Here is a 19,236-nt window from a genome sequence, read left to right as displayed (position 1 = left end):
TTCCTTTCTCTTTATGAATCAACACAAACATGTGTGTGTGTGTTATGCACAAAGTGCTAGCTCTACCCCTTTGGGTGGTGAGTCTTGTCTTTTACACAACAATCCTAAGAAACACACAAGGGTATTACCTTGCATTGGCTTGATAGGGATTTGATCTCTCTCTCTCTCTCTCTCTCTCTCTCTCTCTCTCTCTCTCTCTCTCTCTCTCTCTCTCTCTCTCTCTCTCTCTCTCTCTCTACCTATATGTATATGTATTTAGACTCATTCATTCTTAACATTTCGTGCCCCCCTCACTGTTCACGAAAAACCGACCTTTTTACCCACCCCTTCCGAAAGACATCATGTCGTAGAATAAGCCGACAGTAATGTCGCAACGCAGGCGCTCGATTCGCGTAGCCCCTCGAATCGTAGCAACTTTCTTGTTTTTATTCCAAGGATCCCTCTTGTTATCCGCCTCAAAAAGAAGGATAGATTTCTTCTGTTAGAGGACCTTAGGTAAACCTTAAACATTACCAATATCTCATTTATTCGTAGTTACTAGTAGAGAGAGACTGAGACAAAGAGTTTTGCATTGTTAGACGAGCTCGAGTGAGTACATTTATGTATCTCTTGTCTCATAACAGAATTGCATACGTAAATGCATTGGAAAGTGGAAACGAAAATTCGCTCATTGGAGTTCTTTCACATTTGGAGAATGTGACTCGAGCTTCTTTATGCATTACATTTTATACCTTGTAAATTGCAACTCATTGACAATATTTACCTCGTTGGAACCTTTTAGAATAAAGATATGATTTGAGAATTTTGAGAAAAAAAATTAAGTGAATGAAAAAAATTAATAGCGTGGCAAGTAGAGTTGAGAAAACAAAGGATTATAGAAATCTGGAGTTCAATCGACACGGAGATGAGTTTCCCGGGTTTGACCCTTAAATGCATGCACTTTTTTAATATGTTCTCCTACGACAATTTTATTGGTTCTAAAGATAAACCATCTTCACAAATTGCAAACATGAAGCTCACAAATGCCATGCAAAACATTGTCCTTTACATTTATTGTCCATGTTTCTTTAGGACCATGTCATTTGAAGAAAAACTCATCGGTGTTGGTAGGGTCCTTTGAACTTTTAGGAGGTGATGTGCATCCCTTTTTTGGAACCACATGGAGATGTCAAGCATCTATTTTCCTTCATGGAGAGAGAGGGAGGGAGGGAGGGAGGGAGGGAGGGAGTAGAGCCATAATTTGTTCCATGGAAGAATCAAGCTAAGAATGTACCATTCAAGAAGAATTAAAGCATAGATGATAGTGGGGTCTTCCAACCAAGGATTTATGTGCCATGGGAATGTACCTAGAGAGAGAGATTATTATTGTCCTTAGATGTCAAATAAACGTATAGGACCAAAGTGAAACATTTTCACATGTTCGATATGGAGTTCTTAAGTGACTATTGATGTTCACGAAATTTATTATTCAATGTTTCCATTAAGAGTGCACACTGTGATTCAAAAAAGAGTGCGTACAAAGACTGGCGAGTGTTGAAATTCTAGGGGAAACAAAATCGATGATGATAGATGGTGGAGCAGAGTAGTAGCGTGTGATGATTAGATTCGTGACATTGTTGGAAACAAAACATGTCCAATTTATTGTCTCCTTGCGAGTGTCCCAACACAATGCATCAGATCAAAGAGGATATGAGCAAAGTCACATGGAAGCAATTGTGGAGAAAGACAACACACATGGGATGGGCTCCAGCCTATATAGGTGACTATGGCTTGTTTGTTCAAATCATAAGATGGTTTTAACTTTTAAAGATCGATACAACATATCTTAATACATTGGTATTGCTAAAAAGCATGATACACCAATTAATGTAGCAAGGCATCAAACCAATGCACTCCATGTCCCCAACCCTTCATGCACAAGAACTACAATCATTCGAAACTCAAATTATTGAAAGTTTTACTTGCTTCCAATGTAATTGGACGATGCCAAATAGAAGGTCATACAATTAGTGGCATCTAGTAAATTCGTGTAGTTAGTCAGAAATGTTTTCAGATGCACAAATTAGTGAATATCATTTCAATAGATGTCATGTATGCAACTTTTTAAGGTCATGACTCACATCTATGTATAAGTAGAGTATACATAATATATGCCTAAGAGATACGGGTTAGTGTGTCCAACTCAAGGAAGTCGTGTGAAATTGATGGGTGCAATAATTGATGGTGTGAAAGTTTGTCAGGTAGTCATGAATGCTTCAGAAAGAAATGTGAGATGCTCCTCAACTTCAATCTCTCAATTAGGACAAAGTGTGCCAATACAATGCACCCTATCTAGTTCTTGCCAAGTTCCAGCCTTGATTTTGAGGTCATGACTATGAATATGGAAGAGAATGATTGTCCTCCTTGCATTAAATGGTATAGGGTTGCGAAGATGTGGTTGGATGGTGCATCCAATCACTTCACTATAGGTTTCTCAATGCAGATCTCTCATTTGTTTCAAGAAGAATCATCTAAACAGAAATATCACAATATAGAAATATCGTTTTTATTTTCTCAATGTTGTTCCATCTAAAAGAGGGTATATTACCTCCCTAAACCTACACCACATATAGAACGTATTGAATTACCAATGAAATGTTGACCCATTGTCAACCATTTATGGAGGTTTTTGAGATTGCATTTGGATTCGTAAATGACTTGCCTAATCTACGATCAAATAACATCGTGCCCCAATTATGATTGTGGAGAACCTTGATGCCTAACATATTTGAAAGAGCATGAATCACACTAACCGTCTAAAGAATTAGTATAACTAAGAGTTTTCCCAAAGACAATGAAGAGAATTATTCACTTTGTGCTACAATCAGAATGAAAGCTTCTATCTTATCTATGTATAAGCCCAATAGAGGATATAAGAGTAGACCCAACACAACTTCCAAACTTATAGGAGAAATTGTGATGCACTTTTTACATACATCCCACTTGCTCATAGGGAGTTAATAGATTATTATTTAGGGGCATTCTGGTAAATAGACGAACTTCCAGGGGTATCTTGGTACTTTTCCCTATTAGTTGTTATGTCTACCAAGGTTTTGCCCTACATTCCAAGGACATTTTTCAATCTACAAAGAAACAATAAAGACTTTTTCCGTGGAGTCAAGTCTCTTCCATTATGATGTACTGGGTGATAGGTAACATGTTATGTAGTGTAAATTGGCTTGACCAAGCTCCTTTTATCATGTTTCTTTGCCCATTTTATCGAGAAAAAGAGAATAGGCATTGGCATTCTAGACACAAACAAGGTAAATGCATGCATTCATGTATGCTAAAAGTCACTAGTTATAGTTGTTGCTCATTATTTGAGAGATTGAATTTACCATAATTTGAAAAGGAGGCTACAATATAAACTAAACAAAGTAAAAACAACACAAGGATAGTTTAATGTCAACAAAGGAAAGGAACTAAGATTAAATAATTAACTCAATAACAAACCTAGATTACGACACTATTACATGAAGGAGGGTAGATAAGGAATAGTTTCAAAACTCATTTTGAAGGCAATGAAAGGGGAGCTTGGGATATTGTTTGGAAAAAAGCTACAATTATTAGATAAAAAACTAAAGTTGCCTTGGAGCTCATATACATCCAATAAGAACAAATTTCAAAATCTCAAATCTCAAATCTCAAATAGGAACAAAATGTACAAGCTACAATTTGTAGTCAATGGAAGAGACTACATTGTGTTATAACCATCCACCACATAACCAAAAGGAGAGTTACATGTCACCATCAACACCAATCAAAGGAATACATAGTATTCAAAATGGTTTTGAAAGACATGTTATAGTCATGACACTCGAGCTTTTGTAACCATATCAATTAAAAATAAAGGAAATAATATTACTTGCGTAGACATTTGGAAGACACGTAATCTAAGTTGGTCGTGAGTCATGACATTTTTTTTAAACAAAAAAAACACTACTTATCACGACATATTAATAGAAATGATGTTTAAACTGTCCTCTATAGTTAAGCATGCCAAATCTACCAACAAACTTTTATGTGCCCTTGTATTTTAAGTACTTTCAAACATTAAGTACTTTCTTATCTTTAAAAAATGGGTGCTTTTTAGTTGAGCTTTCCTAGAAACTACTTTCGTGTGCTCTTGAATTTGCAGATTGATTTTGCTTGTGGAATGCAAGCGGTTCGCTTGTAGCCCACGTAGATTAGATGCATGCATGATGCACACCATATTGGAATTTGTATCTTAGATCTGACTTGACCAAACATTGGATTCTTGTCCATTTGGGATAACTTCTAAATGCAATAATAGGCAAAAAGAAAGAAATTCTATTACCAATAATTTGATATGGGATTTATCAAAAACTTAGCTAATATGTGACAGTACGGTTCCTTTGATAAAGGGTTCTCACAGATTGTACAAGTTGAATCCTTTGACAAAGCCTAACTATGATCTAGGGTTGACACAGTTACTTGTTCGCAAAGTGGAAGTTCACTTAGAAGGCATCACCAAGCCTATTGCAAAAGACTACTTTTTTTCTCTCGATAAAACATATGCTCCATTGGTATTAATAAAAGGCCCGGAGGCAGTATACAAATAGTACATAATATTGTTTCATCTCCACAAATATATATTATAAAAAACAAGACCAAATATAAGCTTTGGCATTTATCAAGATACTGCTAACTCAGCCTTGTCACTAACACCTTTACCAGGTAGAAGACCACATCTAAAAACGAAAACAATGTCCAACGTAGTTGTCCACCCTGGCTGGTAGTTTGAAAACTTCTTGTTCGCCTTCTATGAGTATCCAGCTTTTCGATGGTTCAATCCCACAAAGACCAACAACTTTGAAGGAGAGGAGTACTTTCACAAGAAAGCAGTACTTTTCTATCTAGACCTTCTATCGAATACTTCACTCTTTTGATTTGAGCTAGTCGAATAAGTTTGAGGCCTTTTAGGAAGCCATAAAGGACATTTCGTTGGATTCAACATATCAATTTGGCACTTATTGGCTATTCATATTTTGAAACATAGCATAACACGTTACCTAGAACTACATAGTATGCAAATGCAAGAATTCTATTTTTATAATAATAATAATAATAATAATAATGTTAGATCACAATAGAAGTAAATAACATGCTTGAAGTTTGACTGTTACCATAGTAAGAAGTAGGTGTATGACCAAGAGATGTAAGAAGTAGCTACATGACCAAGAGATAATAACAATCGTCCATTTATTTCGCTTGTAAATAATATTGTGAAGGCAACCCCTATAACCATGTACACTAAAGACAAAGAGATGAAAATGATATTTGACTTATTTTATATGTAACATAATATTTTGATATTGTAGATTTTAACATCATTTAGTTACCTAATGGATAGCTCCATAAATAAGGAGCCTCATGGATTTACCAAATACCAACAATTGGGGAAATTTAATGGGATTCAAAACCTCAAACTAAAAAAACTTTGGCCAGTCTTTCACATCTATTAAAGCCCAAGGTCCTAAAGCAGCCAATACTTTACTAAGTCTTTGAAAATTTAGGCATTCAGCCATTGAAAGTCTGCACACATAAATAGACATACTTTGTAAATTTTCAGAAGGATAAACATAGGATTTTCACAATTATCCTTTGCAATAGCTCCAAACATGATATCATTTTAATGTAATTCAGATTTTTTGAAATGTAAAATGCAGGAGTAGTTAACTGAACACATAAAGCAAATTTAGATGTACACGAAAATATAGGAAATCTTCATTAAGAGAAAAGAAAAAATTATTAATTATAATACATAAAAAAGGCGCTTCCCCAACATATGGTTAAACTACCTTCTGCTTTATAAAATGTGGATTGGATTGCAATTTGAAACCAGTCGTGGCTATTGTCATTCATGACAAGTCCATGTTTCTTTCCTCTCATTCTGACATTTCAACATTATTACTATTACCTAAATCAAACATTCTCATCTGATACTATGAAGCATTGTACCTTTCAACTTTCTACCTTCCCACACATATTCTTTGTATACTCTATCCAAAAAGATAAACCGAACAAGAGCACTTGCCATAAAAGCGAGCCATTTAAGATAATGTAAGTCATTTATGAGTGCTTAATTATTTAAGATAGAGTTCAATCCTGTTTTGGTTTAGAAAAAATGCTTAGCAATGGGCTCAGTAAGTGTTATCTAGTGAGTTGTAACTGAAATCACTTGTCTTTTAACTAGGCAATCATCTCTCCAAAAGCCCAATATCTGTATGAGACTACACAAAAGTTTGTAAACGAAGAGGAAAAATTAATTGCAAATTTACTCACCTAGTACAAAGACTTTTAGTCCATGGAAAATTTTCTTTTGAATAGTTCATCACAGTCAAGTTTTGAAAACTTTGAGCAGTTCTCAAAATCATAAGCAAAAAAAACCAACATCTCTGTTTACAAGTGATTGTTCCTCATACTTAAAAATATTAATTATTATTATGCTGATTCTTAGGTCGTGTATCTTGTGTTGACTTTCCCAGCTTTTTTGGCATCCTCCTGTAAAATTATGTTGCTCGCCATCACTCCCAATTGGATCGCATTGTGTATAACAAGAATGTAAAATTAAGACATTCAAGAACAACTTACGTGAGCAATGAAACCGATACTATCACTGTAATCTAGGAATTCTTTCCACTGCTTGCCAATGCTCATCTGAAAAGAGAGTAATCAACATTAGCATCACTGTAATCATATGCGATAACATCTAGCCTTTGAGACACAGTTTACTTTTCAAAATTTTGTTCTCGTAAAAATAAAATAGGTCTCTCACTTTACAAAGGGAAAACACTACTAGACCTCACCAATATACCCTAGATATTTATAAATTACATGAAATTCCATTATTGGTGATTAAAATCGTTTATTAACCATTCTAATTGTCATCAATCTAATTTTTGTCATGAATTACAAATTAGCTAATGATAAATGAAAGATACAAGTTTAAAAAGTAATTTTCAAATGATGCCGTGATATATCCTGGTAAATCCTTAGAAAGTTAAGGGCATATTGGTGTTTTTCCTCTCAAGAGGGATAGGCAGAGACACACATGAAGAAGCAAGCAGAGACATTTATGAAAAATTACATACCATATCTACAAGTATATATAGAAGTACAAGAAAATTAGGAAATGATCATTCAATAATGGTTCTCAGCCATTCATCTAATAACGTAAACCCTAATATTAACTAATAATTCATTATTTTATCTGGAGAAAGCAATGTGTATTAAAACAAGCTTTGACTCCATTCAATTTTGCAAATTAGTCTCTACTTGAGACTCGTAAACTGTTCATTTAGAATAGAACTAAAATGCAAATTGAAACTCTTAAAATGTCCCAGAACGAATGATTTGTTCAGGGTTCATATTAACTACTGTTTCATTCCAATGGCCATTGGTATAAAAAAAGATATACTCTAGAAATCTGTTCTGGATAATCAAATGGCTACCTTTATTAACTTCAAAGCTCTTCGTGGGCCATTTTTCATCTTGCCAAATCCTTATGGAAGTAGTTAGCATACCTGTGCAGCCTCATTGGATGCCGTCTTGGTCCACAAAGAAATCCTGTCTTGTCTGGCTCTTATACTCACAACAACGCCACATATTTCATCCCCTTCAACAAATTGTTCTCCAATTAAAGCCAAAAGCTACACAAATTAAATCATCTTCATTAGTTCATATAAAGAAACCAATGAACCATCTTACTAGTATAAGAATAAGAGGTCACACCATGACAGATAAAAACTTAGCATGGAAGGACAGTAAATCCCTTCCAGACACCATTAATCAACAGGGAATCAGGATAAAAATAAGAGGTCAAACCATGCCAGACAAAAACTTAGAAACGAAGAACACTGATCACTGAATTCCTCCCAGATGCCATTAATCTACTAGAAATTCACAAAACATCATGGTTATGTGTTGAAACTTTAAGTTGTGTAAATATTGAGATAGTTGCATTTTTTCTTCTGGTTATCATTTTAATTGTTGTAGGAGTAAATTTGTCTTATCTGCTGCAACCTATGCAAGGCAGAGTTTTCCTGATATAATTTTTTCAGACATATAAGAAACTAATATTCCTAATATGTCATTTCCATTAATTTTTTATTCTGAACATTTTAAGCATGAATATAGGACCAAACCGTGGGGACTATTTAAATGCTGAAAATTTCATCTTAGGTGTACCATACTTTCTAGGTTTTAGGATGCAATATGAATGATGGTATGATATCTGAAATTTCAGATAGGGGTCCTAATTAGACTTCTTTGTACTCATTTTGAATCAGCTAAGCGGCCTGTACCAAGTCTTCTTTCTTCTAACTGATGTCTTTGATGGCATTTACAACCAGACTACCCTGGGCTTGCATCTGAAGACAAGGCATAACAATTGTAGGACTGTGTCCCATAAGAGACATCAAACCATAAAGTGATTTACAACTTTGTGCAATCCTAGCCTACAATCAAGGCTTGACACTTCTTTACATTCGACTGGGCCCATAGTGCACAACTCCATGCTGGAACATTGAGCATCCTTCTCAACCACATGCTACCCTAGATCCCTCTTTACACCATTTACATAGCACACAATGAGACTTTCCAATACATTATCCAGTCCAAGTTAGGTTTGTATCAAATAAGCTTAGGGCTGTCACCGTCTTTACCAAACTACAAAGCTAAGAACATCTTGAAGTAAATGGTGGATACCATTTCCATTGTCAACAATACCTGGAGCTATGTGTTTGATGCCATGAATACACTGAACCCTGGAGAGGTGTGAAGCTCTCATCTAGGAGGGATAAGAAACAAAGGCTTTGCGTTTATTTTGACGGATATTGATCCCATAACTATACAAGTAGAGAATACCATGCTCATTCCTTGTGGTCGTAAATGTCCAATTATTCAAGGACAAGTCATTTGCACATGTCTTATAAACCTATCATCATTTCGACGCAAAGGAACGAAGTAAGATTGATCTAAATTGAAGAATTAAAAGCAGGATGAATGTCAACTAAGAACTGGCAAATAAAGTTTTGGTGATTGAATCCATAAGCATGCATGGATGTGCATTCATAAATCATTATGATCAAGAGACTCGAGACTAAATTGTAGATTCCATGACATCCCATAGGGTGATATCAATGAGGCGAGATCCCGATCTTCTAATCTTCATGTAATCAACAAGATCCAAAAGCAATCAGAGGTGGCCCTAAATACAATCGTGGTGGTGGTCATTTGTTTGGGGGAAGGGAGGGGGGGGGGGGGGGGCTTGTATGCTTCTTACGAGTTACAATTCTGACATGAACATAACCTGGAAAAAGTAAATCCAAGAAATGACCACTAACCCTATGTTATCTCAATTTAGTAAATGAGATACATATGAAATCTCAATTCAATTTCAGCTCTTAAAGTGTTTCATGGTAAATGTGAAAAACATTGCATAAGTCATTGTTCTCTTTTTGGCTCTTCCAATACACTAAGACAACCTCCTCTCTCTCTCTCTCATAACAGGTTCACTATAGTGATAAGTTATTAACACAATTAATGGGTTCAAATCCCTATTCACACATCTCTGTCACACCATATCACTTTTTCCTCAAATACAAACCCACATTGAACAAAAAACCTCACAGACTCCAACCAGTTTACTCAAGCCATGTCAACTATAGCCCAATTGGAACCCTCTCCCTGTGACTGGTCATTTTATTCCCTCCAAATACATTGATATAATCTCACTCACTCCTCTTCTTCTCTCTGTCTCTAAATAAGTTTTAAGTCGTGAAATACCGTATCAAGCCAATATGAGTCGATAAGCTTTCCACGATTGCAAACAATTGTCCATTTTCCACCATTGCTACATTTTGGATCCTCCCATTGTGGAGAGATGCCTTCCTTAAAGCAATGAAAATCTGTTCCCTGGATTAGACGGCTCGGCTGAACAACATTGTTGTACAAACTGCAAGGCAAAATCAATAAGAGAAGCATCATCAACATGCAATTCAGAACTTTGGCTCAAAGATACCTTAATATAAAACTATCGTAGAGTCTTCAAAACTATGAAGATTTTGCCCTCATACATCATTTCTCACAATACACACTCGCCTTTTTCTCATATATATGATTCTCTTCTACTTCCGTGTTATAGATCATTTCTTGCACCACAACCTAAATGTTTTGTACATGTGAGACTCCTTCTTCCTTCCTTTCTTTTCTTTCTCTTTCACTGCAATTCTTTCCTTCTTGCAACTCAAACAGCAAGTTGTTTTATATGCTACACACTGCATCATATATCCTTTTTTACACACAAACTGAGTATTTCTTTAGGAGATGATTCTCTTCCTCTTTCTTTCAATGGTTTAACTTTCTTCTTTCTTTGATCCCTTCTCTCATAAGTGATTTTCTTCCTCTGTATTTCTTTCTATGGATTCTCTTTCTTCTTCATTCTTCGGCTCTTTCTTTTATGTGAGATTCTCTTCTTTCCACTCACAGATAATATCTTGCACCACGAGCAGAAAGTTCTTTTATATGATAATTTCTTCTTCGTTCCTTCTCATTGAACATTTCTTGAGCCACGAATCAAGTGTTTTCTTCATATATGATATTTTTCTTTCTTTCCTCACAAACCGAGTGCCTTCTTACCCAATTCTCTTCGTTTTTCTTCCTATGGATTTTCGGTAATCTTCTTTCCATTTCAATGATCAATTCTTGCACCACAAACTGAGTGTTTCTTTCTTCCTTCCTTCCTAACGATTCTCTTTATATTGCTAACATTACTTCCTTTCGTATATGATTCTCTTCCATTATTTCTTACATGATTCTCTCTCTTTCTTATGTGATTCTCTGCTTCTCTCGTTTGTTTTCTATTTCTTTCGGGTGCACATTCACAGCAATAAAAAAGAACAGAGCGATACAGAAATAAATAAATACAGAGTAAATAAAGAAAGAAAGGGAAGAAACGTGCAGAAAGGCGAAGGAGAAGGAAGGAATCAGGGAGAGGAAGGACGTACCACCAGAAATCTTCAACGTTGGAGAAGGTGTAGACAGAGCGAAGAGCACTTCCCCAGCTACTCTGCTTAGTTTTCCCCGTGTTGTCGAACCAGATCGTCCACGAGTGCTCCAAAGGATGCTTCTTGAGAGGCTCATGGATCTCATTACCATCGACGAGGCGGGGAGCTGGGTCTGAAGAAGCCACAGAAACGGCAGACGCAGGAGCAGGAGCAGGAGAAGGAGAAGGAGCAACAACTTCCGCCATAGCCTGCCTGTCTGAATAATATAACAAGAAGAAGAAGAAGAAGAAGAAGAAGACGAAGGAGGAGGAGAAGAAGAAGAAGAAGAAGAAGAAGAAGAAGGTTTTTTTGACAAAGCAAAGCAATAAAAATAAATAAATTTAAATAAATATTATGAGATATAACATTACATTTACATACGTATATTATGAGATATCATACATACATGATACATACATAATAGGCTATTATATATTAAATAAATAAATTTAAATATATATTATGAGATATGATACATACCATACAGATAGGCTATTTTTACTTGTTTTTATACATATTTATTTATTATTACGATTTTATTTGTTTATTTGTTCATCCAATTTAGTTTTTTTTTTTTTTTTTGTTCATCCAATTTATTTTATTTTATTTATTTATTTATGTATTTATTCATTGATTTATTTGCTTTTATAAACATGCTTGTTCTATTCTTTTTTTATATACATAAACATGCTCATGGACATTGGAGCAATCACCCCATCACCACCACCCAACCCCCTCTCCTATCCCATCCTTCATGGTTTTTACGTAATTAATTATCTTATTCCTATCTTATTTGTCCCGACCAGATAATTGTCCCCTGCTCAATAGTGGTTCGCTTGCTTGATGTGGCCCTTCCTTGGGTATTGTCCGCCTAGAACAAGTCGGGTGCCACTGATCGAGAGCATTTCAAGAAAGAATGGAAACCACGAGCATTTCTCACCTGAATGGGAGCGTGTCTCATTGACTTGCACTCTTTGGCTTCAGCCCATGTCTTTTGGGTGGGGTGGGACAAACTTGTCCTTTGTATTTCAAATGTTGACATATGCCTCTTTGTGTTTTCAAATGCCAATGAGTGCATCTGGAGCTCTCTAGCATTCGCAACAATCAACCAGCAAGAAGAATCCCTTCTACCAAAACCATCATGCCATGCTCGAGGATGTAAAGGCCTATTTCTTTGATTGGGGGATTGTATAATGTATTTATGAAGGTCTTCACAGATCAACTAATGAAGTATACAATATAATTAATACACCCATCTAAATATAGTTTCATTGAAGGTAAAAGTGAATTACATAATGTGCTCAAAGTTCAAATTGTTGGGTATTATAACTAACATAAATACCATGAATTGATTATGGTGCATTAGATTTTGGAGAAAGCTTTTAATCATGTCAATTAGTCCTTTGTTTTAGGGTTGATGCAATCCTCAACAATCACCCAACCCAACCAACAATTAATCAACCACGTCATCCACCCAACAACATGACCCTCACCCACAAGACCAACACTCTGCCAAACAGCTCACTATGGAAGAAGCATTGGCATTGACAAAAAATCTTGGTTTCAGTTCCTTGAACATGTGACTATATCATTTTATTATTCAAGCAAATATACCTCAACTTGTCGCCATCAAAATTATCAACAAACTAGACGAAAAGTTGTTGTAATTTGATGTTTGTCTATTTATGCTTAGCAATTGATATGGAAACCAAAATTTCACCTCCATACTCTTTACATTCTCTCTCCTTGGATTTCATATTGACCATTAATATTATTTGAAGGATATATCAAACCTAAATGATAGTGCTTCAAGCAATTCCTCTTCTCATGCTATCATGCCCATTGGTTTCCATGTGCTAGTTGCCTTCTTATAGTTCTAAATGTCATTTGAAAGTATGTGCTACAAGAAATTCCGCTCTTTTAATGCCTTTTTATAGTTCATGTGCATGGCCCAAATGATAGTAGCCGTTCTACTCTATTATATTTAGAAATTGTAGATATAGTGAGTTTTGTCGCATCTTTTAGTTAATTAACATTTTGATGTTCTAGTATTTGCAACATGTAGAAGAAGCTTGCCTTTCAAGCAAAGAATCATGCCTAAATCCATATGCCAAGTGAGCTGATAACACTAAAGATAATTAAGAATCAAATTGCTAATAAACTTTTAACATATTTTATTGTAAGGATCCATTGTTTTTAAAAAAACTTCTAGACCTTACAATTGCACTTCATCTTCAAGAAAGTCTATCACAAGAGATGCCAAATTCTCTTCATGCTTTGTAAACCGATGATTTGCACCAGCCAGTATTTGAAGTTTGTGATTCGAAATGAATCTATCAAATTCTTCTGCATTATCTACACTAACAATATCGTCATCTGAACCATGAACTGTCAAAATCCTGTCAGTGTTAAGGCAAAATTTTAGAGCAATCTTTGACAGCAACATGTAAAAACATAAAGGTATCAATGATGAAAACGCATGCCAAGGAAAATAACCACCATTTCACTCCTCAAATACTTGTTAATGCCCACTTTATTCCTTGAGGTGCACATCACAAAACAAATTAACATATCACAGAATAAGGTGAAACACAGAATACATTGATTATCTTCACCAATACAGATCCCTTACTAGAAACTCATGAACCCTCGTCCTATGTCAAGGTCTCTTCTGGCTGAATTATACTGATAATGATTCTTTTCTCCCAGCAAACCTTACAACTACCCTATCAGTCATATGCAGATCCATAAATTGTAAAGATTGGTGTTGAATGAATGAAGGGAAAACACCAGCATAACCCCAACTTGTTGGGTATTTAGCAGCATAACATAACTTTCTGTAGTCCAAATTTTGGATTATACATATGCATACATAATTTGGGCATGGACGGAAATTACAATAAAATTTATGGCAACAATCAACTAAATTTTGCTTTGAAAACATCATTTAAAGGGGAAAAACACCAGAATACCTGTAAGCTCTAAAAATTAACAGAATACCTCTCTCCAGTTCAAAATCTAGAACTACATATGGCTACTCTGGTAATTTTTAAACTTTGTAGTATTTTGTCATATACCCAACAAGTTGGACATATTTTGATGTGTTGCATTAAATTCAATTCATAGCCATAGGTATTCATTACCATGATATCCCTTTCCAGTGCAAACTCTGCTACTATAAAGGGATATTCAGGTTTTTTTTTTAAAAATTAGGGTATTTCGGTAAATACAAAAGAAGTTAGGAGTATTTGAATGTTTTCTGAATTTAAATTCATACCGACAATTTTTGGGTATAGACAGAATAGCTGATTTCATATCTGTCTTCAATCGATCTTGCAAGGCTTTTTCAGTAATACGAAACTCTACCTCGCCTAAATAGCAAATAAGTTCATATCAAACTCCCTTACATATCAAGTGAACGAAAAGCAAATGTCATGAAAGTTTAACATGATACCAGTTCTGCTTTTCACTTCCATATAACCTTTCTCCTGAATGGCTTTAAGGCCCATCTCTCCAAGCCTCTCTTTCACACCAGACTGAAGGTTGAATCGGCCACATACATTCACTATAGTTGCCACGTCACTATACCTAGATGCATATAAGAGTACCACATTGCCACCTGCATATATTCTAGTTTTTCCTTATGACAAAACCAAAAGTAAGTTTTTCTCCTTTCCAGAACATGGGAAGCAAGTACCTTTGCTATGGCCAAGGATGGCCTTTACTTTGTGTCCTTGGGCTTTCAAATAAAGAATAACTGATCGCAAGTCTTCGACTTCCTTCCAATAGTTACCAAACTCGAACTCCCCGTCACTTTCTCTAATTTGGAAGTAAACAAAATAAGTGTAAGGTTGTACCCTAGTCATGACCTAAACATATTTGAGCACAAATTTTGTTTTAAAAAATACATACCCATTACCCGAGAAATCAAATCTAAATGTGGTATGGCCCTTTTCCACAAGCACTGATGCCAGACTTTTAATTGTTGAGGTTTCCTGGGTAAATATTGTCAGTGTACAGACAGAAGTATATGATCAGAAAAACGAATGAGAATACAAAAAACAAGATGGTTACAAGTTGGCAAGCATTTACACAACAATGTATTAACAATGAGCATTTACACGGGAATCAGTTGGAGATGCACTCCTCATGACTAAATGAGATAATATATGCTGTTAAGAACTTCCAGCACATTACACATATACTATGGATGTATATTCATATATACCATAAATTATAAATTTCATATTCTACAAGTTACATGTTATAGTTTATATCTATCACACATAAATAATATATGATATAAACATATAATACACATTACAAAGGAGCACAATACAGAAGTAACGGGCAGCCAAATCATTCAAAGAAAAACAAAAACGTTTGAAAACAACCAAAAAGAACTAGCCGAGAACAAAAGAATCCTCCCAATCAGACAACAATTAAACATTTAGAAGCTCTTTAGCAGACAAGGAGAAATTCTAGATATTTTAGAAATTATAGCTGAAATAACAAAATTAAAATGAACCTTGTAATAAACCAAGAGAAAAGAATACAAGGTGATGAGAAATCTGTGTAAGGGTGTCACGCCCCATGAGTGAACCAAGGGAAATATGCTCAACTGAGCATACAAAAGAGATAAACTAAATGGTTGGAATCCAGATGAAATCCAGATGAGAAGGTGTGAAAGGTCGGAGCCCTTTTATAGTTTCTAACTTAGAGCAATTGGCTGATAAGCCTCCATTAGTGTAGACTGTAGTATAGGCTGTTAATACGCCTAATTAATTGCATGTTCCAGGGATGTAAATGACCTTGACCACCATTCAGCACCAGGTGTGGATAAAACAGGCCATAGCTGTGACCAAGTAACCAAAGACTTCAGCTGGAAAGCTTTGGTGAAGATGTCTACAGCATTGTCGTAGATGGATAAAAATCGACCAACCAGGACTCACTCATTTAAAGAATGATATTGCACCACAATATGTCTGGTGCTGGCATGAAAGTCGGGGTAATGACAAGGCAGGTTTATTTATCACACCAAACAAGAGTAGCAGTAGATAGAGGAGAGCCCAACTCACCAAGAAGTTACTGTACACAAATTCTGCCACATGAAGCTGAACAAGCAAATTCATTTTACTCGGCTTATATGGAGCATTGTGAAACCGTGGGTTGTTGAACCCAAGTTAATGAAAAAAACTGTAGATGAGCATTGGAATAAAGGTTTTCAGCCAAATCAGATTCACACCATCTTGAAAGAGTGCATGAAACTTCATGGCTATAGATTCCCATGCAACAGAGATGTATTACATGGCACACTTTGTCAGCATTATAATTGGATTTATCAAGGTTTTCAGCAAAAAAGTGTGTTTTGATGGCGAAAGAGATGCTAGGATAAGCATAGACGACTACACCCGATAACAAATATTATTACATGATAATTATCCTGATATTTGAGAGCTTGGTGGAGGTGAACACTCACCCGCCATACGAATGGTAACTCTACTATCAACAATCCAACAAACAAACTGAGAGGATATAGAAGCTATGATTGTCGAAGCAGATTTAATTGTGGTTCAATTTCCCCTTCTCTGCATAAGGTTCCGCGTTCTGCTTCTTCCAGTATTCAAACTTCAAGTGATCCTTTTTGTGACAATAATGACACTCCACATTTTTCTTGGAGTCAGAGTGAAATTTATTTTCGTTGTCGCCCTGACATGCTGAGAGTATCATCAACATTGACAGATCCTCCAGCTCGATAGTGGGAATGCCCCTTGATCAACATGAGCTAAAAGAAATTTCCTTCCAAATTGGGGGCTTTGATGAAGATGTTGTCTGGGTTGTTTAAATAATAGCAATCAGGCCATGAACTCAAGTATGTGGTAGCTACCACTACTAAGTTGTCAAATATCCTTGAGAATACTCACACTGGAGGTTCATTATTTCCAACTCAAAATGTAAAATGAATGGACAAAACTTATCCTTTTTCATTTTAATGATCCAATTCCCAAGGGCGTAACCATACTCCCCTGTTAGAATTTCTTGAATGGGTCAATCTTTTAGTGCGGATCAGGCCAACGAAGGGAGAACCCCTGCATATAAGATTATGTCGGAAGATTGATAAAAGACAAAAACAATTTTGAAATTGTTTCGAGATGACTCCCAAATCATCTTCATAAAATAATGGCGAGAAAAATAATGTTCCTTGGAGGAGTTGTTTCCATTGCAAGAAATATATAGCAGGCTGCTTTAATGAAATAATGGCATAGGTCCTTGGTGCCAAAAAGATGTCTTATATATGTATTACTCGAAAAATATATGACTGAATTTATGCATTGAATATAGCTAGTATAGCAAATAATGTTGATGATGAAGTTAACACTCATAAGAGGATAACGCTAAAAAATACAAGGATACTGAGTAACCCCAGAAGAGCATATGCTTTAGCCTCTCCCTCTCTCTCTCTCTCTCTTACGTGCCTCTTCCTCGATCCAATGGATTTTGATTGCAATAGGCATGGGATAAAGTTCTTACAATCTCTCCTTGAGTTCTTGGGCGGAAACCAACATGTAAAAACATGACATTTGCGCAAACTAAGGAGTTAAATTCAGATTTGCAATAATATTCCAGCTAGCATTTTGCATGCGAGTATAAATATAGAAGAATATGGCCTAAGATGATGATAAATGTATATTTAGCTATCTATACAAATGTGTTTCAATTAAAAAAATACCATATATACATAGCATTTTTCTTGATCACATAAATGTAAAATAGCACCTTGCTACATCGAAAACCATGGCATAGGATGACAACATCTTTCGAAGAAGAACCTTGCAGAATGCCGACCAGGTTCTCCCCTAAAGGATTAGAGACGGTGATCCTCTTGGATGAATCATGAACTAGAAAATGCGACGAAGAAGATGATGAGGATGAAAAAAACATTAGATTTCATAAGAACCAAATGAAACAGAGACGAGATCTGAAACAAGATCACCAGATGAAGACGCCATTTTCAGTCGAGAAAAGCAACCCCGTGGAAAGGGACGAGGCAGAGTTTGCAGTGCAGGAGGAGCAGAGGAAGCAGAAACGAAGAGGGTGCTCATGTTTGCTAAAAGGGTAGGATTGATAATTCTGAAACATGAAAAGATTTGGGGGGTTAAGAAGAAGAGGAAGAAGGTATAGAATGATATATGTATGATAAAGCATTGATGTCTCCGGATACACACGAGGATGTATGATGACCTAGCACTAAGCGGAGGAGGGTTATACATACGCTGAATGGCATAGCACCGAGTAGATGAGGGTATGTACATGTGCATAAGATGACATAGAATGAACGTTGTCGTGAAGATTTCTGGCTACGGTGAGAAACTCGGGTAGGACAGAATAAAATGGGGATGTGCAACATTGCACATTCACTTGTAAATTTGTATAATGAGAATAAGATAACAAAATGTAAGGGGAAGGGTAATAATCTAAGGTGCTAAAGGTGCACCATGAGGTTCGTAGAGGCATAAAGGTGATGTGCACTTTGTAGACTAGGGGAAAGTACATGAAGAATGGGTGTAGGGAGTAGTGGGCATTGAGTGTGAATGTGAGAGGAGAGAGAGTTAAAGGCCCACCGATTTAAGATCAAGGAAAAATATTCACCATTGAAAGAACCTCTCCTTTTGTAATGTGCCTCACCCCTTACTACTATAAAAGGGAGTGAGGGGTCTCTTGTGAAGGGGTTGCCTATTTTGAGTGAGAGAGGTATACCACTTAGGTCGAGGGGTTCTATTCGGTTTTAAGGGTTTCTTCTAGGGTTTTCTTCTTAGGTTTCTATGCTTCTTTGCTTACTTATTCGGTTAGGGTTTTCTTGTAGTCGTTTTGGGTACGGCCTTGGTTGTAATCTTTTGTGAACTCTTAATATAGCATGTTGATGTTTCTTGTCTTGTGGGTGTATCTTGCCTCCATCTATTCTATTCTATGGTTATGTGCTATTCTTCCTCTTTTCCTCTTGAGCTAAGCTTCCATTTTGTGTCTTATTCCTTCTCCTCTACTCCCTAGTCCAAGACCCTCGTGGTCCCGCCTCGGATCCTACACGTACTCGCGGAATACCGCGACAACGTGTTATGATACACATGAG

The 19,236-nt window shown here is 36.0% G+C and overlaps 2 protein-coding genes across 4 annotated transcripts; both read right to left on the bottom strand.

Moving 5' to 3' along the window:
* Positions 1 to 6,346: 6,346 nt before the first annotated feature.
* Positions 6,347 to 11,372, bottom strand: LOC147867627 (eukaryotic translation initiation factor 4E-1-like). 2 transcript variants are annotated; one of them, XM_087315412.1, is made up of 5 exons: positions 11,070 to 11,372; positions 9,850 to 10,018; positions 7,587 to 7,712; positions 6,651 to 6,720; positions 6,347 to 6,561 (listed from the first exon to the last, which is right to left on the bottom strand). In XM_087315412.1, exons 1-5 carry the CDS (start codon positions 11,312 to 11,314, stop codon positions 6,434 to 6,436), a joined length of 738 nt encoding a protein of 245 aa, XP_087171538.1. In that variant the 5' UTR covers positions 11,315 to 11,372; the 3' UTR covers positions 6,347 to 6,433. The 2 variants fall into 2 exon arrangements, with proteins under 2 accessions (XP_087171538.1, XP_087171539.1); XM_087315413.1 differs by having other exon boundaries at positions 6,347 to 6,564; positions 6,655 to 6,720; positions 11,070 to 11,368.
* A 1,886-nt stretch (positions 11,373 to 13,258) lies between these two features.
* LOC147867626 (uncharacterized) lies at positions 13,259 to 18,254 on the bottom strand. 2 transcript variants are annotated; one of them, XM_087315409.1, is made up of 7 exons: positions 18,103 to 18,254; positions 17,886 to 18,007; positions 15,021 to 15,103; positions 14,806 to 14,927; positions 14,563 to 14,727; positions 14,386 to 14,479; positions 13,259 to 13,507 (listed from the first exon to the last, which is right to left on the bottom strand). In XM_087315409.1, the coding sequence occupies exons 1-7, from the start codon at positions 18,209 to 18,211 to the stop codon at positions 13,324 to 13,326; spliced, it is 879 nt and encodes a 292-aa protein (XP_087171535.1). In that variant the 5' UTR covers positions 18,212 to 18,254; the 3' UTR covers positions 13,259 to 13,323. The 2 variants fall into 2 exon arrangements, with proteins under 2 accessions (XP_087171535.1, XP_087171536.1); XM_087315410.1 differs by lacking the exon at positions 13,259 to 13,507 and adding an exon at positions 13,691 to 13,834.
* Positions 18,255 to 19,236: the final 982 nt, after the last annotated feature.

Source organism: Azolla caroliniana, unplaced genomic scaffold (assembly GCF_043228905.1).
Source record: "Azolla caroliniana isolate FFs.n. ecotype wild unplaced genomic scaffold, voAzoCaro1.0.p SCAF_2, whole genome shotgun sequence".
NCBI lineage: Eukaryota > Viridiplantae > Streptophyta > Polypodiopsida > Salviniales > Salviniaceae > Azolla > Azolla caroliniana.
The sequence above is the reverse complement of the archived record's forward strand: the minus strand, read 5'-3'. Positions and strand labels throughout refer to the sequence as shown.